Below are 22,700 nucleotides of genomic sequence, written 5' to 3'. Positions count from 1 at the left end.
TGGAGTCCGTACAGCGGATCGGCCATACGGCCGGACGATGATGAAGAGATGACGGCGAAGACAGCGACGGCAGCCAGGACCCGAACTCTCACGACAGCCCCGAACCTCCGGTTACCTCTCCCTTATATATTCATCAGCGTGGCCAAGCCCCGCCTCTGGCCACGGCCCCCTTCTAGAACTCTCGTGCAGGTTCCAGGAGCTTCCCGACTGATCCCCGCCTCTGACCTTTGGCCCAGTTACACCCCCCTTATGGTTAGCTGTTATATAGCGCACCCATGCCCGTAGTTATCCCTCATGGTCAACAGATGGCACCCTGTCACTACATATGTATGTATGTACGTACATACCAACAATTATAATTCAACAAGGAGTTCCAATTTTTCTCACAGTCTTGTCAACCTTTAGAGGGGATCCATGGGTGGACACCTTTATTCATTTACTTTCAGTAGTTTACAATGTCGATTAAAACTAAATACATTAATGATATGCACCCGTGATTCCTAATATGAGGAACAAAACGAACCCCTGCCCGCCCCCACCTCCCCCCCCCCCCCACCAAGTCAAACTCTGTCTATGGTGGGGGGTCCCCTCAAAAAACAGAAACCGCCGCTCGGCCATCCACGTTTATTTTTACTGTGATTCCGCTGTGGCCCGGGGGGTGGGGGCCGTCACCGGTGCAGGCTGGAGGAAGGACGTCGTCGTCCTCTCAGAGGAGACGGCTGGATCCTCCGCCGAGCAGGGGCCTGCCATGGGCTGGGTGGTGGACGAGGAGGAGCGTATGGAGTGGCGGGGATGCGCCGTCGACGAGAGCGAGCAGCAGGGACTCCAGCTGAAGAGCACAAAGGAGCGGTTCCCAGGCTATGAGGACAAGCGCGCCGATGGTCTGCTCAAGCCGAAGGTACTTGGGGGGTTTCTGTTTTCATCGGCCGTGCGTTGTGTGCGTTGAATGGCTAACAGTGTGAAAATAAATCCAGCGGTGCGTAAAGATAAGAAAACTAAACTTTGTATTTGACCAGGTAAGGCCCACTGAGCTATATGGCTCTTTTGCAGCAACGACCTGGCCACAAAAATAATAGCTCAACAAAGTGGCTTATCACGTGGAAATGTATATTGGCCAAATACTCAAAACGCATGATGTTAATTCTAAATGTGGACGGGAAAAACCTGAGGACCCGGAGCAAAATCCACGCGACCACGGGGAGAGAGAACATGCAAACTCTAAATATACAGCAGGAGTCTGGGTCGGGATCGAACCCACGCACCTCCTGCATACTAGGCAAGGGAGATAACATCTCGCCACCGTGAACACGTGTGCTCATGACGAGGCTCACAAACTACACATGCACACGTGTGGTAACATATAGCGGCAGGGGCGGTGAGCGATTGCTTGGTGCGTAGAGGCTCGGGGAAGAAACCCATTTATTTTTTATTTAATATCTGGGAGATGATTTGAGTGAAGCTTGATTAAAACAAAAAGACCTGACACACTCGTCAATCACGCTGTGGCCTTAAAAGGAACAATAGGTAATAGGTGACGTTTCATTGCTGTCCTTTGAAGGAACATTGCCTGAAACTTAGTCTTTTAAAATATTTTTTATGATAATTTACTGAGTTATCCAGGACACTCACACTGAGTCGGAGGACTCATCTTCAAGAGGGTCCTCTGTTGGGTTTGTTTATTTTTAAGATGTTTTATCCCATTCATGATCATTTATACACGTAAGAGTAATCCTGAGCACCCGGAGCAAACCCACACGTGTGCAAGGGTGCAACACAATATCCCCATACAGACGGAACATATTTCTGTTCGTCAACTTGCTGTACCACCTTCTCCTGGGAAGCCAGGGTTATGGTACCTTTTCAACACGCACAGGAGGGAAATTTAACATCCCATCCATGCGGCAATTCACCAACCGCTCGCTGCTGCTGCCTCGACTGTGTTGCACTCCAGGCAGCAGCCACATGCAGCAGCATAGCCACCGCCGCTCGGCTATGGCGGCGTTATTGATAAATGTGTTTAATTAATTCAGAGCTCCACTGCGAATGCGGCATCACCCAAATAAATAGTTGAATTCAGAGTGACGCTTATGAGGACAGGCACAGGGACGTTAGGGGTGGCGGTGAACCGACAGTTTAGTTTTAATCTTGATTTGAAGCTTTCTTGACTGCAGGAATCCATACTCTTTGGTTCTTTCGGAGGACGACCGCTTGTGTTGCGATCGAAACGTCGTGATATATTATTTTAATTTGATTTGATTTTTCTACCTACGTGACTCTACCGAAGGAACCAAAGAGTTTAGTTTTGTTGTCCTTCCCCCGCACCTCCGATGAGCATGGTTGACTCCGTACAGCACGAAAGAAGTTCAAAATACATACGTACATACAGAGGGCGGAGCAGAGTCAGACGCCAGGACGCCATCGCCTGTTCACACTCGGTAACTGCCCAAGGGGTGGTGGAGGAATCCGGGCGCTCGCGGTGCAGGAGGTAGCTGAGCCATTGGTTCCGAGAGCTGACTCAACGTCTTAGTTGTGGCCTCACCCGAGCTGACCTGTGCGATTTGAGGCGAGCCTTCCAGATCTGATGTGGGGGCCGATGTCCACCTCCCCGCTCCCCGTGAGCGGGCGGGACGTGACGTCCACCCCCTCCACTTCCCCCTCCTCCTCTTCGGCCGCCTCCTGCCGGGCCCCCACCGATTGCGTGATCGGCCCCCCCGCGCCAGCGCCTTCTCTGAGGGATATATCTCAATGGCTGGCTTATCACCGCCCGGGGTTATCTCGCACACGCCGAGCACTAATCAACAGAAATGGCGGCGGTATGAATACGCATCCCCCCACCCCCAAGCCTTAATCCGCTGTGCAAACAGGGGCTAATGCTAGCGGAAAAGGAATGGCGGGGATAGGACTATGGGGCACGCCTCACCGTTAACACTATTTCTACTGTGTAAACGCGCTGTGTAAAGCACGCTGTGTAAACACGCACGCGAGTGCAAGCACTCGCAAACGACGGCGGCCGTATGTGCTGCAGTACACGTGCCTTACACGCACGCTCAAATTACTCACACCACCCCCAAGCTGCAGCCCTGTGCTCGCGCTGGGCACACCGTCTCTCCATGCAGACGCGCCACACACAGATCACAGATGCTACGCCGAGGTTCTCCCCACACACACAGAAATCACACTACACCGATATTCTGTACTAGAGTTTATTAATGGCACCAATACGCATTACCCGGAGGAGGAATATTTCACGAGAGCCTAGCGTAACTCTGCCTATGAACCCAGCTACTGAAACGTCCTAACATGTACCTTGAAACTGGAATCGCGGCGTCCCACGGACGCTGAGAGTCGGAGGGAGAAGGACGAGAGAAGACTTGCCCAATCACTGCCTCACAGCAGCACTCGCTGGCATCACACGGTTGCTGTGAGCGGCTTGAAGAGGCAGGACGGCAGGCAGGGAGCGGGTCGTGACTGCCCAGAGGTTCTAGACAACTCAACTAATCATCCCGGGGCTCCCACCTTTATACTCTAAACTTCAAAGGCCCGGGGGGCATCGCACAGCCAATCACGCGCCTACCTTTCGGTTTACAACTGATGCGCCGCCCTCACCTGAAGCGTCCGTCACGCCCCCACCCATTGTCCCTTGCTCAGGGTTCCTTGCTCAGGGTGCCTAATATTCCACCCTCCGTCCTCCCCCTAATGTTGTAACTCATTGCTGTTGGCCCAGGGAACCTTTTCTTTTTGCGCCCATACAATTTTAAGTCAATTTAGGGGCACCGCAATGTAACCTGTCCTATGGGGGTCGGCTAATCTCCTGGCACCGGGAAACCATGGGACTCTCCCCCTAGGGGTTCTTCGGATTAAAACCCGATGTGCCAGGCGACCCCCCGCCAGGACACTACGTGGGTGCGCTGCGTGCGGGTGTGTGTTTAGTGCGGGGGGCGGGAGAGAGTTGCGGTGCTTGCGGAGTTGCTCCGCGGTCATGGCACCACACTGGCAGTCACTTCAAGGGTGGCCATTGAGACGCATCATGCAGGCAGCGGGCCACGCTCGATCCATTGTGTCGGCCAGGTCCACACGGTGCCCTCCCCTCTCCCGTCGGAACGCCACGCTGGCCTCGTCACGATCCCACCATTCCGCCGATGCCTCGATTCTGTTAGCATCGTATCTATGACTCTTAGGTCCGAATCGCAATTCCGAGCTGCTAATCACGAGTGCCAGTAGCGCGAGCGCCCAGGGGAACTGAGGCGTGTTTCCGCAATGCAGTGGAAACACCAAATTAACAAAGAGCTAAAAGTCGTCACGACAAAGTATATTCGGGTTTCTTAGCATTATGGGAAAACCCATAGACTCATTGAGAGTGCTTAGTGTTGCTGGGACCAGCAGATACTCAAACAGCAACTTTAACAAATGCTGAGAATGTGTAGGCTTCAACAGATGCAGCCCAGACTCAAGGATCATTAGTTCCTACGTCGTCATGGATGATTAAATAAGCCACAAACAATGTCACCTATTAAGAGCCACTCTTACAGGCTGGAGCATTTGCACTCTTCTGTGTTTGATCTTTATATTATTTGACATGACAGAGGGGTTTTTATTCTACATTATATCTTAGTCATTGTTGAACGACATTTTTTTTTTACAATTGCTTTGCTGCTGCAGGGCCATTTTTTTAAAACAATAAACTTATGTTTGTCGACATATTTTGTGATAACACATGTTACAAATCATTAAGATTCCTTTCCCTTTAACACTGATGCGATGTGAGTAAACCACTACGTCGCATCACACAGCGCACTCGTCCGCTGCGATTGGCCCTCGTGCTAGGCCACGGTAACATTATCTTAACGGACTTTATATTTATATAGCGCCTTGAAACAAGGCGCTTTACAGAGAATTAACTATGGTGCAACAACGCGTGTGAATGTAACGGTGGAGATGAGGTTACTAAAATAGACGAGAGGAAGCAATGTGGGCGAATCTGTGATGCGTGAATTGTGCGAAAACAAAAATTTATGACAGCAAATGATGACGAGTGGATTGAATGAATGGGAGAATGAGTGATAGCCATGTAATGAGAACATGAAGAGGGACCGGTAACGGTGGTGGTGGTGGTTATGCGGGGAGATTAAGAGGGGGTTGTGGGGTGAGCTCAGGAACAATAAGTGAGTTTTGAGTGAGGAATGGAAACTAGTGAGCGAAGGTGACTGATTCATGTGGAGGGGACGTTTGTTCCAGTGAAAGGCGTGGGCGAGAAGAAAGTGTGGATTGAGCGCAAGGAGAAGGAGGAACAGAGAGAGACTGCGGTTGTGATTACGTCCCTTCACTGCTGTCTTATCTGCGGATTGTTTCATATTCAGCTGGCAGCAAAGCAATCGTGGATCAGCTGTTCTCACAGAAAATAAGATAATACGGCTCTGTATATATGAGGAACTCTGCTGTGCTGATCTTTAAAAGACTCCTGGGGAGTGTAAAATAACTGCGAGTTTTAATTTCCCCAAAATAGACATGCACAAGTACGTTTTGTCTTCCCTGTGTTAGTGCCTGTATCTCGTAAATTCAAATGCAGAGTTGCCGATTTTCTCGCGTATTTTATGTCTTCATCACGGCACATTGTTGTTGCTTTCCGAAATAACTTCACGGTCAGTCGCCGAGAGGTGTTTGGGTTTTATTGCGATTAAATTAACCGTTCCTTTTCTCCATGTCCTTCTCTTTGTCAACCTCGCCATCGCCACTCCTCGCTCTGCCGTCGTACTTTGATTTGCCTGGTTTTTACCATTTACACCGAATGCAGACGCCCCCTATCCCGTCACACCCACCCCCATCTCCCTCCCATTGCTCCCTGGCCAGCGTTGGGCACGAGGCTCAGTCCCCAGGGCGGGTGGCGGAGCCCCGTGGTGCGCGTGGCTCACCGTGTGGCTCACCACAGGGCTCACCGCGGGGCTCCCATCCAGGCAGCTTGCATGGCACAGACTCCGAGTCAGAATGCGACGAGCCCTTCGTGGCTCGATTCCCGTTCCTCGACTGTTTCCCTATATTTATGTTCCACTTCCCTAAGCTGCTGGATGAAGATGGCTACCTTGCCTTCCCCTCTCTCCCCGAGGAGTACGCGGGCTTCGTGCCGCTCAGCCTGCGCCAGTACATCCCAATCCGGTCGCCTTCCCTGCTGCCCTCCTTCATGCTCATCTTTGTGCTGCTCTTCTCTGCTTCTCATTCCGTCTCCTTCTCTCTTACCCTCTCCCTCCCCCTGGCTCTGTCCCTGTGCTACCTGGAGCCCAAGGCCGCGTTGTTGTTCAGTGGTCCTCAGGAGAGGGCGCGTAGCGTGAGAGCAGAGGACGAGGAGGTAAAGACCGTTCTCTGTGCAGTCAACTCCGATGCCCGGTCGGCCGTGCATGCATTTGTCCTTGCACAGCTTCCTGTGCCAGTCTGTCTCTTTTTTATTAATAATCGTGAACATTGCAATTCGTGCAGCTAATATGTAAACGCTGCAGGTATAGGCCGTCTTTTGGTGTGCCACTCAACACACAAGAATGGCACTCACTGTGCAGTGCTGTGGTAGATTATTCCTAGTGAAGTACCAAACAAGAATCAGCGCCCCCCATGACAAAACAATAAAGAGTTGGTTTATCAGTGACATTTCCACCTTTTCTACTCTCGACCAAACCCAGACATATGTCTCAGTCAGAACTACGTCTCTTATCAACACTGTGCATTAGCACGACTGTAGTAAAGTTCAGCACAGCAATACTGGTACCAGGTCTCAGTCGAAATCAATTCCTGCCACCCGATCACTATTGGCAAGTCCTAGAATGTTCAGATAAAATTCGGATAGGTGACAACTCTTCCGAGCCTTATCAACAGAGATTAGCCTATGTAATGAATGCTACAGTGTTGTAAAGCTCAGTAAACTACGAATCATTTTTTGTTCATTTTACCAGGTAAGGGCCACTGAGGTTTTTCAGAAGCGACCTGGCCACAAATGATAGCTCAACGAAGTGGCTTATCACGTAGAGATGTATAGCAGCTAAATACTCTAAATGCATAATGTTGATTCTAAATGTGGAGGGAAAAAAAACGGAGGACACGGAGAACAATTCACGCGACCATGGGGAGAGAGACATGCAAACTCCAAATATACAGTAGGCGTCAGGGTTGAGATCGAACCCATGATCTCCTATATACCAGGCGAGGCAGTTAACATCTCGCCTGATGTTGTACGCAAGCTCCTTTCACAAACACTGCGGCATGCTCAGCACTGAGGCCGACACGTTACGTTCGCTTCACACTGCTGGGAAAACATCGGTCTGGAAAGTGTCCGTAAACCATAACTCGTGTCTAAGTTGGTTGCGCACTTGGACACAAATCACACGATCACTTCCAAGATTTATCATGTGCGGAAGGAAGGTGCTGGTATCAGAATTATAATCTTTATTTAGACTGGAGGAGGAATCCGATGAGCTATAAAGCTCTTTCTTCACATGTTCAGAAGGGACGAGTCAACCAGTTACTACAACAAACGATACACAAAACGATAGGTAAGCAAGTTATTAAACATACATTAAAATAAATAAAGTATGTAAGTACAAATTGCATAAATGTATACATTCCTGCCGATTTGTCACACTAATTGGAAGCTTGTGCAAGGCAGCAAAACAACAACAGTAGTCCCAGACCACACCAAGACAACAACACAGTCCCTCAATAAAACGGCATATACAAATTTAACTATCGATACACAGGAAAGGATGAAAGTTACAAATCACATTCGCAATTGTGGCTGTATCCAGCAGCACTAATCTTCAGCTTCAGGATATTTTTTAAGGCAGATTTACGACGTTGAGCGAGGTAAAGAAGTCGTTCCACAAAACGTCGGTGCTGCAATATAACAACGCGCGGACGCGATTACGCGTAGACGCTTGTCCGTGTCTTGCGAAACGAAAGGGCCCACTGTCTCTCTGTGCCCCAGTCGGACAGCGAGCGCTCGGACAGCAGCAGCTCGAGCTCGGACTCGGTGGATGACCAACTCGACACCGAGGTTTGTAGCGCACACGGGCAAACGTTTTAGCAAATGTCAAGAGGTGCGTTGTTTAAGGTTAATTCATTACACTCAACGGTGTGTTGAGTTTACTTTATATTACACGCCGGGGTGCGTTACATCGCGGACAACTGACAACACGATACACCGTTTGGATTAAAATAGCATCTGCATACAGCTGCATCTTAAGATGCTGAACAGAAAATAGAATACTGTATAGACTTCACGGGGAACCACCAGAAATTGAGAGACAATGTTATCTACACATCTACACTTGTATTGGAGATGTCAGTCTTAGGTAGAAGCATGCTATTTTGAATGTACATATGATAAAAGCTTTGGAGGTTTTCGTCCTTAAATAGATATAGTCTTGCTGTATGAACAAATAATCACTACAATGTCTGTGAATTGATCAAAGGCCTAGACTCAATGAGCAAAATATCATTATTTGCAAATTACTTTGAAATAAAACTGTGGTGTTGAATTAATGCACTGTCACGTGATTCTATTCTAATTTTGCGTATGATGGCAGCAGCAACACGTTCAGGAGCTATATGCCAATGCCGAGGTCTGCATGCCACGACGAGAGGGCTTCAGGAGAGAGAGTTGGTGTCATTTTGGCGTTCCTCTGTTTGAAGGAGCACAGGCCGCGGTGGATTACTATACGGTCCATCGATGACATTGGGTGGAGTTAAAGACTGCCTGTTTCTAACCAGAGCTGCAATGTTCAATGTTGTTCGTGTGTCAGTCTGAGAATGAGAAGGAGGTGGAGGAGGATGATCGCGAGCGCAAGGTGCGTGGCAACTGTCGTGTCAATGTTTGTCACTTCTCTGTCAACTGGTACAATAAGTAGAACTATAAACAGGATTTTTGTTGCCACTAAAAGGAAAATAAGGTATTTGTGTTTTGTCTGACGGGCCAATAGAAAATATGATAAGATAAAGAGTCAGGTAATATACATTGCAAAGAGTGTGTGGGCTTGCTTAAATAAAAGGGTTAAAAAATGTATAACTGGGTTTTATTTGCTTTTGGGTGACAGGGTGGCTCAGTGACAGCTACACCTCACAGCAAGGGCCTGAATTTGATTCCCGACTTGGGCACCTTTCTGTGTGGAGTCTGTTAAAAAGAAATTAATTAACTTTTGTATAAAATTATAAAATATCGTGCATAATAGAGGTTTGCTTTTTGGTGAGATCGCATAAATACAAATGTGTCGTTCAACCCGCCACCACCCGACACAGTCAATTAGTAAGGTTTGTCACGTAAACAAAACCCCTCTATTATGGATAACATTGGTCACGAAATCCTACGTAGTAAATTGTTAAACCATTGCCTGCTTTTACACATTTTGATTTGCTGAAAAACCAAATCAATTGGCACATTTGCCTGCCCACGTGACAACTCGTTTTATAATTGGCTCTGTTGGATGGAGGAGGGTCACAGTAAACTGGACGTTATACCTACACAACAATAAAAATAATTATGAATCAGCTGTGTGGTTTGAATGATATCACTGGAAACGATTAACTGATTACTCATTCAGTGTAGGTAATTTGTTCTGAGCATGATACTGGTTTACTCTGGCCATAGAGCTGGGACGATCTAGTTGATCAATCCACTATAATTTATAATTGATCACTCGTTTGTGGTCATTAACTCGGGTCCCTTCACACACGGCGGCCACTCCCATGTCCGGCCTCCTGAAGGCAGGAAATCCCCGACACACCGGGCACAGTGGCCAATGATTCCGACTGTCAGAATCAGAATCGTTAATTATCCTGGAGGAAGAATCCGATGAGCTATAAAGCTCTTTTTCACAGATGTCCAGTAGGGGCGGGTCAGAACATTACAACAACAAACAATACAAAAACACGACAGGAGTTCAAAGTATAGGAAAGGTAAGCAAATCACAAACTTTTTTTCTTACCAGGTAACGCCCACTTAGCTGTTAGCTTTTCTTTCAGCAGCGACCTGGCCACAAATTATAGCTAAACGAAGTGGCCTATCACATGGAAACGTATAGCAGTGAAATAATCGAAATAGTCTAAACGCATGTTTCTAAATGCATTTGGCAATGGAAATATTTTGTTCTGAGACCTATTGTAATGTTCCCTACATTTTTGTCTTTTACAGAAATATCAAATAATGAGAGTAGATGGTGACAACATATACGTGAGACATAGCAAACTAATGCTGGAGGTAAGTCAAATTAAATACAACTTGCAAAGACAGATTTAACATAGAGATATGCTGTAAAGCTTTCCCATTTGTATTTAAAATCAGCTGAATATCAGCATCTTTATTTAGACTGGTGGAATCCGATGAGCTATAAAGCTCTAAATCACATGTCCAGTGGGGAAGCCCAGCAACAAACAGCGCCATCAGAGTTGTACAGGCGTCCCTCGCACAACACGCCCAACTCCCATAGCACAAATTTCCAGTTACGCGATTCATCTTTTATAGACATACTTTTCGCACCTCAAATTAGCATGGTTGGCTACGTATGGTGCGAAAGAAGTTCAACGTACCATACAAACTTCACACTTGCGCTGTGAAGTTTGTATGGTTACAGTTACGTGCTCAAGAAAAAACTAGAAATTTGTAAAACGAAAAATTTGTAAGCAAAAAAAATATTTTCGATGATAAAAATTTAAAGTAAATTTTTCTACTCCTGATGGCATCACCGCGTCAAGGCAGCGCCCAGAGTCACGGGCTAGGTGTAACCATCGTAGATCTTCCGCCTTTGTTTGCATCATGCGTGCTGCATACTTTGCATTGAACTCTATCAGGTGAAGTAAAGCAGGAACTGGGAACTCCGATGCAGACCAAGTCAATGCATGGGAATGTGGCCCCTGTGCCACATTAGAGCAGAGGAGCGATGCTCATAACAACGAGCGGAGCGCCAGGCAGCTAAAACGCAGCAAGTTGGCACAGTAGGGGTCACAGGTGGTGCATCTGCCAGTCATCTCAGTCAGTCAACCCATGGCACCTGGGTCTGTCCCGCCACCTCCTGCCAGTGGGCGTTTGACACTTCATGTGCCCTCAACGTGCAGCTAGCCTGGCACAAACACCGTAGTTATGTCACCACCACTAAGTGATGCGGTTATGTGGCTTGAACATCTGAATGTGACATTGTAGTCGTTGCTCTACATCTATATCAGACATACGAAAAAAGAAGATGTGGCAAGCTGCGGTTGTTGTGGTTGTTGTGCTGCATTAACGTGGGGACTCTCCTGCAGGGGACCGGTCGAACCAAGGAGGAGCTGACTCGGCACAAGATGAGCATCAGCGAGCTCAAGCGACACTTCATGGAGTCGGTGCCGCCACCGCAGATGCCCAGCGAGTGGGACAAGCGGCTGTCTTCGGGCTCTCCGGGAAGGGTTGTGTTCCACAATGGACAGAGCCCGACTGTAAAGACTGCACAGGTACAGAACACGTGCAGGCGTAGAACAAATCCAAAGTGTCCACGTGCGTGCGTGTGCGTGCATGTGTGTGTTACACACAGCATGTGTGTAATACACATATGCTGCTCATTAGGTGCTATGTATTACATAGTTTATCATGGAACTAGGATCCATATCCAACAGAGAGGGCCTTTGCCTGTAAACACCGGCATTATTTAAACAAGCCTCTCTGCTGATTAGACTCTGAATGTTGAAAGCAGTCCACAGCTTGCTTGTGTTTAACCACTGTTGCGGAAGTGATGCACTCGCAGAAGGCCGTGTGGTTGATGGGATTTGTAACAAACACTGTTTTGTTTTATGCGAAGAGACAGCTACGTGACGGAGGCGAATTGTCCGCTTAGTTATTTGAATCTTATCATTCGCTCCATCCACATGAGCAGGGTAGCAGGATACACTGAGTGGGCACGTCTTGTTTGTACAAGGGTATTGCTGTGATTACACTTAGCAGTCAGTCACATTTGGCCATGCTCATAGACCCCTGGTTGGCTGTTCACGTCCTGGCCAGGCTCATTTAACTTTGATGAAGAGGTCATTTCCCCTCGTGGGGCTGCAGACACGTCTCTACGGAGTTCCCTGCATGTACATCAGACTGAACAGAACGGTGGTGTTGGCGATTAAGCAGCTGTCTTCACTCACTGGTTTCCGCTCCTCCCTCAAAACTCACTTTTTTTCCCAGCTCACCCCACGGATCCCCTTAATCTTCCCCTCATAACCACCACCACCACCACCGTCCCTGGTTCCCTCTTCGTAATCTCTCTCTATGTGGCTGTCTACCAATCATTCCCCATCCCCCTAACTCCATTCGTCATCATTTGCTCTCATCAATTTTTTCTTTCACCTAATTCACGCACCACAGATTCAGCCATGACTTCCTGTCGTCTATTTTATTCACCTCATCTTCACCGTTACATTCACACATTGTACCGTTGTTAAGTCTCTGTCAAGCGTCTTGGGCAATGGGCTATATGAATTACATTAAGATAAGATAAGAAATGTACCTTCTGGGTTACCTGTTCAAATATTTTTTTATCATAAAATAGAAGCAGAGAGATAGCATAATTGAGAAGAGCTCAGGATCTGAATTTTGTTTTAATAGGTGTGATAGCAGCTGTGTTAGGAAGATAAGAGAGACATTATGGTTTAAAAAAGTAGTGACTTATGGTAAAGTTGTGACCTATGGTAAAGTTGTGACCTATGGTTCTTTCGGTAAAGTCATAATAGAATACGACGTTTCGATTGCAACACAAGCAACTATCATTAGGTAAGAATTAATGAGAAAACAAACATAGTAAAGTCACGTAGGTAAAATAAAATAAAATAGAACAATTAAATCACGACGTTTCGGAGGCAACACAAGCTTCCGTCTTCAGGTGGAACAGTCACAGCAGAATGTCTGTGTAAAGTGCACAGTTCTGAGACTACTTGGATTATATATAGGTCGGGGGGGGGAGCCAGAAAGGGACGTGGGTGGGTGGGAGGGCTGAGTTAAGCTGCCTTTTGTTAAACGGCACAAACGTGGGTAAACAACCCTTTTGGTTTTCTGGCAGCGGGGTTTTTCCGGGGGGAGGCAATGCAAGACATCAAGTACAGACCAATTTTTGAAACCTAAAATGGAAACTACGTAAATGGCTGTAAAATTATAAGGTAGCTAAAGTCTGACATACAACCACTGAGAGGTGGTAATGGCTGTACAATTAAAAGGCATCAAAGCTCGTCAGCTTTGATGTGGTCTCTCTTTTCACCAAGGTCCCAGTACCTGATACCATAGCAATAATTGAAGATTTGGTCCAACATGGACTGAACCCAGAGGTACCTGCACTGGCTAGGCACTGCCTCACCAACACCTACTTTACTTGGAATGGCACCTTCTACAAACAAAATGAAGGTACCCCTATGGGCTCTCCCTTGCCACCAGTGATAGCCAATGTTTTCATGGAGAAATGTGAATCAGACGCCATCCAAACATCCACCCTTCGCCCTTCCCTATGGAAGAGATATGTGGATGACACTTTCGTCATTTGGCCACATGGCCTCCCAGCATTGAACCATTTCCTAGACCACATTAATTCCAGACACCCATCCATCAAATTTACCAATGAAGTAGAGAAAGATGGCAAGCTGCCATTCTTGGATGTTCTGTTTGAGAGGAGGACTGATGGATCTTTGGGACATTCTGTTTACAGGAAGTCCACCCACACAGACTCCTACTTGAAGCCTGAGTCCCACCACCACCCGACTCAAAATAACTCTCTCATCAAAACGTTATACCATAGGGCCCATTGCATTTCGGACCAACACCACCTGACCAGTGAATTAAAACACGTACATCTGGCCCTCAAGATGAACGGATACTCTGACCGTACCATCCGCCAAGCTGTTTCGCCCACCATACAGAAACAACCACTTGAGACCCCGATCAAAATCATCAGGTTACCATACATAGCAGGCGTTACTAAAAAGATTTCCAAAATTCTGAACAAACACAAGATCCAGGTCCGGTTCAATACAGTACACAAAATCCGTGATCTGGTCCCATCCGTGTAGGATGTCATCCCTGAGTTACAGTACCCCGGTGTTTACAAATTGAATTGTACCTGCGGTGACTGCTATATCGGGGGAGACGAAGCGACATATTTCTAACCGAATCCGCGAGCACAAATTAGATTTGAAACACGGCAGAACGAATTCTTCGGCCGTGGCTGATCATTGCTTCAACACAGCGGGTTCTCATGACATTGTGTTCTCTGATACCAAAGTTCTTTGCAAACCTCCTGGTTATCACCAAAGATTTGTCCATGAGACCATCCAGATATACAATCATAGACACAACTTCAACCAGAGAGGATGGTTTCAAATTGAGCAACCACTGGAAAGATATTCTTAGTTTTTTCGGTAAAGTCACGTTGAAGAGAAACAACAAAATAACAAAATATATATGAAACAATAAAAAATTCTCACGACGTTTCGACCATAACTCAAACGGTCATCATCAGGTGTGTTGGTTTGCATAAATTTATTTTTAAACGGCACATTTATTTATTTATAAAAAAACGTTGGGAAGATGTTATAAATCAAGTCAAACGTTAGCTGCCTATTAATTGTACAGCCATTTCCACTTCTCAGTGGTTGTATGTCAAACTTTAGCTACCTTATAATTTTACAGCCATTTACATAGTTTCCATTTTAGGTTTCAAAAATTGGTCTGTACTTGATGTCTTGCATCGCCTCCCCCCGGAAAAACCCCGCCGCCAGAAAACCAAAAGGGTTGTTTACCCACGTTTGTGCCATTTAACAAAAGGTGGCTTAACTCAGCCCTCCCACCCACCCACGTCCCTTTCTGGCTCCCCCCCCCCAACCTATATATAATCCAAGTCGTCTCGGAACTGTGCACTTGACACAGAAATTCTGCTGTGACTGTTCCACCTGAAGACGGAAGCTTGTGTTGCCTCCGAAACTTCGTGATTTAATTGTTCTATTTTATTTTACCTATGTGACTTTACCGAAAAAAAACAAAAAGTATGAATCCTTGCAGTTACAAAAGCTTCAAATCTAGAAAACATAGTAAACTTAGAAATATAATGCAATACAACACAGAGAGTCGGCTAACACAACAGTCAACACCCTACCTGGTTGATTACCTTCTTCCAAACATTGCTAAATTTGAGAGACAAAACACAGACATGGAGACACATAGACAGACACACAAGCAGAGAGAGACACACAGAGAGAGACACACAACATAGACACAGAGAAACAACGCCTCTGTGTCGAGGCCTTAAATAGAGAGAGGGGGGGGGGGGGGTTAGGGCAGAGAGGGGGGGGGAGTAGACAAATTAGCATGTCAATGAGAGAGTTGTGTGGAAATCCACCCCATAGCGGCCAGGGGAGAGAAAGAGCAAATGGACTGATACAAGCCTGGCAAATTTTAGAGAGAGAAATAGGAAGTTTGAGAAAACAAACTTAGTAAGATTTTGGAAATGTAATGCAATGCAACACAGAGAGTCGGTTAACACACAGTTTAACGCATAGCATGGTTGATTACGTTCTTCCAAAGATTGCTAAGTTAGAAGTTAAGTGTGAAATTTGAGAGAAAACAAACTTAAATTTAAGAGTAATTCCTGCAGTCACGAAAGCTTCAAATCAAGTTGGAACCAACTCTACAGGGAGGATTTAAGTTTTTACCGTAATTTCAACACATAGCCTTTCGCGACTGATATTATTCATAATACATTTGTTTGGGTTAGATCGCGTAAATATAAATGTGTCGTTAACCCACCTCCGCCTGATACAGCCGATTAGTAAGGTTTGTCATGTGAACAAAACGTGCCAATTCGTCATTACTTCAGCACCGCACCGGTTGTGTATTGGAGAGAAAACCTACAATACATTTACAATTTGAGTTAATGACATTTTGCTGATAGTTACAACCAGCTTCATCAGGCATTTGCTAGAACTGTGAAGATGTCTTTCTGTTTCTGGCCTTAAGTAGAGTAACATGGTGTCTTCTTTGGTTCTTTCGGTAAAGTCACGTAGAATGAGAACTGGCAACATCATTATAATTATCAGGCAATTGCTAGATATCCACTAAAAACACCGATTGACAAAATAATTATTACACAAACCTCACAGTTTAACTTGGTCCCGAGTTGCTGATTTGGAGTAAACACGTGCTCCAATCTAGAGGCCCTGGTACATTATGGAGTCACATGTATGTATGTTGGACTTCTTTCACATTGTACGTAGCCAACTGTGCTAATCAGAGGTGCAGCGGTAAGACAACAAATTAAACCCAAAAAAAACAGTTCTAAATAATTTCGTTTTCAATCCAGCTTAAAAGTGCATAGCTCCAGTGGCTTCCTAATATCGGAAGGAAGAGCGTCCCAGACGCCCGCAGAAACACATGTGAACGCGCACGATGCGGTGACCATCTTTGTTCGATGGTTAGCCTCCCTGTGCACACTCGCACCCTTCCTTGACACGGTCTCCTCTTGCATTGCTTCTCACTCCCTCCAGCTAAATATTGCTACGGCCTAAGCGGGCCTCATGCAGACTCTTCTGCAGCCCACGAGGGGAAATTTCCTCTTCGTCAAAGTCCAATGCGCCTTGGAAGGATGTGAACAGCCAATCAAGGGTCTATGAGCATGGCCAAATGTGACGGCTAAGTGTAATCACAGGAATAGCCATACGGAACAGAGAAAGAGCAGTAAGACGCAGTTAATTGACAAAAGCATTAATTACATTGTGGCTGCATGCCATCGTACAGACGTGAGATTCCGTCCGTCGTGAGTAGGAAATGAACTCGCAGCAGTGATGCCGGAGGTGTCGCCGTTGTTGTGTTGTTTGTACCACTTTAAGACAACGGAGTCGTGGAGTCAGGGTGGCTCGCGGATCCTGACATCCAAGGGGGCAAGCTTAGGAGCAGCAGCTGACTCACCCTCACAGCAGCAGCTGGTCACCCGCACTGTCACTTACGAGACACCCAAGGTATCTGCTTTCCATGGACCAGTACGCACCTTAGTCGTTCATTTTAACACATAGGCTTTCGCGACCAATATTGTCCATGCACGTTGGTCATTGTTGCCGTTCGTTGCCATTCGTGGTATAGTTACAGGTATCCCTCGAATTACGAACATTCAGCGTACAAAATTTCGGATTAACAATATCGAATTTCCGCGTGAACGAAATTTCACTACGGCCGCGCGCCGTGAGATCATCAAACAAGAAGCCAATCTGGGAGGCTTCAGTGCCATCCACGACAGCATCACGGTGTCCCTGCAGTGCACCAGTAATGCCTCCACATCACTTTGCCAGTTATTCAAACATGCAGCAGATCTTTTGTCGAGTTTCCTTAAAATAGTTAATTTATTTAGTTTTCAATTAATTAGTATTCAATTTCATCATTAGACCTCCTTTGCCAGTACCAAAATATAAGAATAGGGTTTTTCCCCTTATTTTTTCTGGCAACAAAACTGAAACCTTTTTTCAAGGATTCATGTCTGCATTAACCACAATACCTGCAGTCAAAATGCAAACAAAAAACATACTATGATAATATATGCATTGTCCTTGAAACTGATTGGTCCACACCAAGGGACGGCTTTCTTTTGAGCCTCGACCCAATTGGTGCTCGACTAGATGATGCCAAAAGGCGTACAGCTCAAAGACAATGCACTATCAAAGTAATGAGGGCTCGGGGTGAGCATCTACATCATTAGACCTCCTTTGCCAGTAAAAACATACTATGATAATATATGCATTGTCCTTGAAACTGATTGGTCCACACCAAGAGACGGCTTTCTTTTGAGCCTCGACCCAATTGGTGCATATATTATCATAGTATGTTTTTGTTTGCATTTTGACTGCAGGTATTGTGATTAATGCAGACATGAATCCTTGAAAAAAGGTTTCAGTTTTGTTGCCAGAAAAAAGGGGAAAAATCCTATTCTTCTCTAGTATTCAATTGTTTTAATATGTATGTTCCTTATTCTTTTTGGATCGTGAAAAGTAATGTAGGTGTATATTTTTAGTTTAGGAGTAGAGTTAGAATGACTGTCCGAAACATCCCTCATTTTTAGTGTTAAAGCGATGGGAAAAGCCGTTCCGGTTTACAAATTTTCGTTTTACGCGTCTTTTTTGAAGAACTGCATCCCTTTCGTAAATCAAGGGATACCTGGACTTTTGGCACATACATCCAAAGCTGTGGTTAATTATAAATGAATGGGTTCAATTACAGGTGAGTAGGGTGTGAAGCGTGGTGGTGGTTAGCCTATGTGTGTCGTAACGATGTCCAGCACGCAGTGCTTCGACCCAGGCATTCGCGAGGAGTACGAAAGAGCAACGCGGTTTCCTTGTTGTGCAATTTAAACATGAGGGGGGGTGGGGGGAATTCTCAATACCCAGGAAACACGACCGACCGTTGCATTTTCTCCACACGTTGACTTGATGAACAGTTTTACGTTGCACAGAGCGAGGGTATTGCTGAGGGGCAGGCGGGGACACTGATGAGTGCCCAGACCATCACCTCGGAGTCCGTGTGTACATCCACTACGACGCACATCACCAAGGTAAGGCAATTGCCAATTTTGCACTTCCAACGCAATCGAAATACAATTTAGATTTATATATTCTTATAAATATAATACTAGCGGTAAGTACCCGGCATTGCCTGGGCAAAAAAGGCAGACACACACATGGACTTACACACAGACATCGACCCACACACATAGAAACACATCGACTTACACGCACACACACACATATGGACTCACACACACAGACATCGACTTTAGACACACATGTAGTTACACGCACAAATGGACTCACACACACACATAGACTTACACACACATATCGACTCACACATACATACAAACATAGACTCAATAACAGCCGCCATTCGCCACTAAGTGGCGGTGACGTAACCACAATGCTTGTGGCAGGCTATGTGCAACTTGAGGCCACGTGAAGTGTCGAACGCCCGCTGGCAGGAGGTCACGGGGCAGAGCCAGATGCCACAGGTCGACTGACTGAGACGACTGGCTGATGCAGCACCTGTGCCCCCTACTGTGCCAACTTGCTGTGCTTTAGCAGCCGGCGCTCCGCTCGTTGTTGTGAGCGTCGCGTGGAGTGTCCGATGGTACATAGACTCACACACACATTGACCTACACAAATACACATATGGACTTACAAAGACACAGATATCGACTAAGACACACACAGGGACTTACACACACACATGGATCCACGCACACACATCGACTTACAGACACACATCGACTCACACACACATACATAGATATTACACACACACAAATGAACACAAATCGACGCACACACATACACACATTGCGTACACACATCGACTGGCACACATAGACTCCCACACAAACATACATGTACTCACACACGCACATAGAGGCACACACACATGGACTTACGCACACACACAAACGTACGTACAGACACACGCACATGGACTCACACGCACATGGACTCACACGCACACGTGGACCAAAACACACACAGAAAGAAATGTACTTACACTGACTGACATGGAGCGACGCACACAGCGACTAACACACACGCACATCGACTGACACAAACACGCAGACATATCGACTCACACACACTCACACACACACATTGACTCACACACATACACACATCGACTTACACACACATCGTCGCAGACACGCACATCGACCCACACGCACACATGGACTTAGACGCAGATATTGTTATTGTGAAAAGAACTGAATTAAAAAAGAGTAGTTGTCTACACACGCACACACATGGACTTACGCACACACATCGACGGTATGCACTATCACTACAGCAGTGCGCACGGACAGTGGTGGTACCTGCTTAAACTACAGCAGTGCAAACCGACTGTGATGGCTCGTGGTATCACTACAGCAGTGGCTAGTGACTGTGGTGTAACCTGCTATCAGTACAGCAGTGCATACTGACTGTGGTGGTAGCTGGTATGATTACAGCAGTGCATACAGTGGTGGTACCTGCTTTAGCTACTCCAGTGCATACGGACTTTGGTACCTGCTTTAACTACAGCAGTGCATAGTGACTGTGGTGGTCCCTGCTATTATTACAGCAGTGCAAAGTGTGGTGGTACTTGCTTTCCCTACAGCAGTGCATGCATACTGTGGTGTAAGCTGCTATGATTAGAGCAGGGCAAGCGACAGTGGTGGTACCTGCTATGATGACAGCAGTGCATAGTGACTGTGGTGGTACCTGCTAGCACTACAGTAGTACATGCTGGACTGTATAGCAGTATATATGGAATGTATAGCACAAAGGAGTAAGCAGACAGAGTGCCGTGGTGAGGCCTAGTCCCGTGCAAAGCCCCCGGGCTAGCCTAGATTTCCCAGCCCATCGAGGTGTGACTTTGGCAGGCTGGGGGCTGGGCCGGTCCCCCCAGCAACGAGACAATAATGTGATGTAAGCGCTATAATACTGATATGTAGGGGCTCTATAGTAGTTTCAGGACGCATTTGGGGTATCATTGGAGTGTGTTGGGGAGAAGAGGACATTGCACAGTGAAGAATGTACGTGTTTGGTGTGTTTTAGCTGCATGTGTAAGGCGAAAGAAAATTTGTGGCGATCGTATGTGCGTTGCTAGGGGCAACCCATGTGGGCAGTGTTAACCTGGAGACACTGGCTCCTATACCATCGGAATATGGAAATTTCACCAGTGACTTTGAATTTTAGTAAATTTGCAGCTATGGGATTTGGGGGAGGCCATTACAATCGGCAGAGTAACATGTGACAAAGTGCGCGGTGCATCAGTGTAGCGGTTAGCATATTGCACTACGAACCTGGCCATCCAAATTCAATTCCCGCTTACGGCCATCACCAGTGACAATTATCTGAACCAGTCCTGGCCCTCCCTTCGGTCGACTCAGCCTCAAATGAGTACCTGGTGCGGTGTGTAAATATCGCCACTCAAGAGACAAAGACGGCCGGGTGTGGTGTTGGCCACCCACCCCCTCGTGTACCGTGCAGGCCTTCATAGGTGCTCGCTAACAGCACTTGCCCAAACAGTCTATTAAAGCTATACGGGGGATCTTTGTCTTTGTTTGTTGGTGCATCAGCTTCGCTGTCATTCAGGCCGGCTGTAAATTGCAATTTGTTACTTTGGAACGTTTTGTTGACGGGGCATTGACATGGTCCAACGGCACCTTTCGTTCAACACTTGTGTTGCAGAGGCCCATGGTTTGAACAATAGCCAGGCCACCCCAGGCTATTGCTGCGGGGTGTACTAACCATAAAGCACTCGGCACTGCCCGCTTTACAGTGGACGTTTTAAGATCCCGTGTTATCATTCATATGAGGGGGCTGTCATGCGCTGGCCGCCACTACAGTCCAAATTTGACTTATTAGAAAATGACCCACAAATTACTGTTAGATCGGGTAAATATATAAATGTGCAATTAAACCTGCCACCACCCGACACAGCCAATTAGTAAGCTTTGTCACCTCAACAAAACATGCCAATTCGTTACTAGTACAGCACACCGGCGTGTTGGAGAGAAAACCCACAACATTTACAGTTCGAGTACTGTGACATTTCGCCGGTAGTTACAACCAGCGACATCAACCCCTACAGTGAAATTACTACAGACTTATGTTTTTGAATAATTCGATTTATGAAATGTATTATTTAGCAAAGCTCACCTGGATTTTATGTCTGTCGTTTTTACAGATTGTGAAAGATGGCATTTCGGAAACAAGAATTGAAAAAAGAATTGTGATTGCAGGAGATGAAACAATGGACCACGATCAGGTACAACAAAAAACATTGTAACTCTGTTTCATTCCTTGTTCAAGGAATTGTGTTTTTTTATACTTGTGGGAGAAGTCTAAATGAAAGCATTCAATTTCTCTAGAATGGAAATACGCAGGTAAGCTGTGGCTGGATGGCTCAGGAGCTTATTTCAAGTCAAGCCTTGAGCCAGGACCGCTTAGTTCCTGCACGGGAATCGTAGTTTCAGCATCCTGGAATCAAAACTGGGTTCTCACTGCGCCGAGTTGATGTTCTCAGGTTGGCTGTCAAAACAAATTCACAAAAAAGTGATACTGTACTGAATTTGCTTTCGAATCTAATTTGGCAGATTTCAGTTCTGAGAATTAGAAATCTGTTTTATATTGTCATGTCACGAACACTGTGTTTGCAGGACACGTATACATGTGTGCCATCTGGTGTAGATGAGGCCTATTGAAGTGACTTCAGAACTAGATGAACAGATGTGTCCAGCATTGCTCAGGCACTGGAAGAAAGAAACCAACAGGACTTGTGTGGTAATTGGATCATATACACGGATCGTAATGTGTATAACGTGTGGCTTGAACTTGGGCAGAGTAATATGGTGATTACTCGTATATATACCGAATGAACACCGTTCTTGAAACGCATTAACTTAAATTTGCATTTTGTGTAGGCCCTAGTTGAGGCCATCAAGGAAGCAAAGAAGCAGCACCCAGGAATGTCAGTCACCAGAGTGGTCGTTCATAAGGAGAGCGAAGTAGTGGAGGATGACCGGGATAACGCAGTGCCCGGTAGGTCCACAGAAAGTCTACAGCCATGCTGGGACATTATTACGGGAAGGGCCAGAATCTTCTTGTATCCTTGTGGGTAAACCGTTATAACGCCTCCATCCGTGCAAGGCATCGTAAAACACCACACACA

At 46.3% G+C, this 22,700-nt stretch overlaps 1 protein-coding gene across 10 annotated transcripts in view; it reads left to right on the top strand.

Annotated features, from left to right (window-relative positions):
- The window catches only part of LOC116946522 (protein 4.1-like), a 71,787-nt gene that overhangs the window by 45,347 nt on the left and 3,740 nt on the right, over window positions 1-22,700 (top strand). For 6 of the 10 annotated variants that reach the window (XM_076070148.1, XM_076070146.1, XM_076070150.1 and 3 more), the window contains 10 exons: window positions 681-898; window positions 5,792-6,340; window positions 7,964-8,032; window positions 8,781-8,825; window positions 10,166-10,231; window positions 11,272-11,457; window positions 16,852-16,980; window positions 18,447-18,560; window positions 21,717-21,797; window positions 22,453-22,570. In XM_076070148.1, the coding sequence (XP_075926263.1) occupies window positions 681-898; window positions 5,792-6,340; window positions 7,964-8,032; window positions 8,781-8,825; window positions 10,166-10,231; window positions 11,272-11,457; window positions 16,852-16,980; window positions 18,447-18,560; window positions 21,717-21,797; window positions 22,453-22,570 (1,575 nt within the window). The remainder of the gene's footprint in view (window positions 1-680; window positions 899-5,791; window positions 6,341-7,963; window positions 8,033-8,780; window positions 8,826-10,165; window positions 10,232-11,271; window positions 11,458-16,851; window positions 16,981-18,446; window positions 18,561-21,716; window positions 21,798-22,452; window positions 22,571-22,700) is intronic. The other 4 variants (XM_076070147.1, XM_076070153.1, XM_076070152.1 and 1 more) reach the window with 4 other exon arrangements.

This window comes from Petromyzon marinus, chromosome 27 (genome assembly GCF_048934315.1).
Source record: "Petromyzon marinus isolate PM22_M1 ecotype Great Lakes invasive population chromosome 27, UKy_Petmar_22M1.pri1.0, whole genome shotgun sequence".
NCBI classification, from domain to species: Eukaryota; Metazoa; Chordata; class Hyperoartia; order Petromyzontiformes; family Petromyzontidae; genus Petromyzon; species Petromyzon marinus.
Note: the sequence above shows the minus strand (reverse complement) of the source record. Positions and strands in the feature narration are given on the sequence as shown.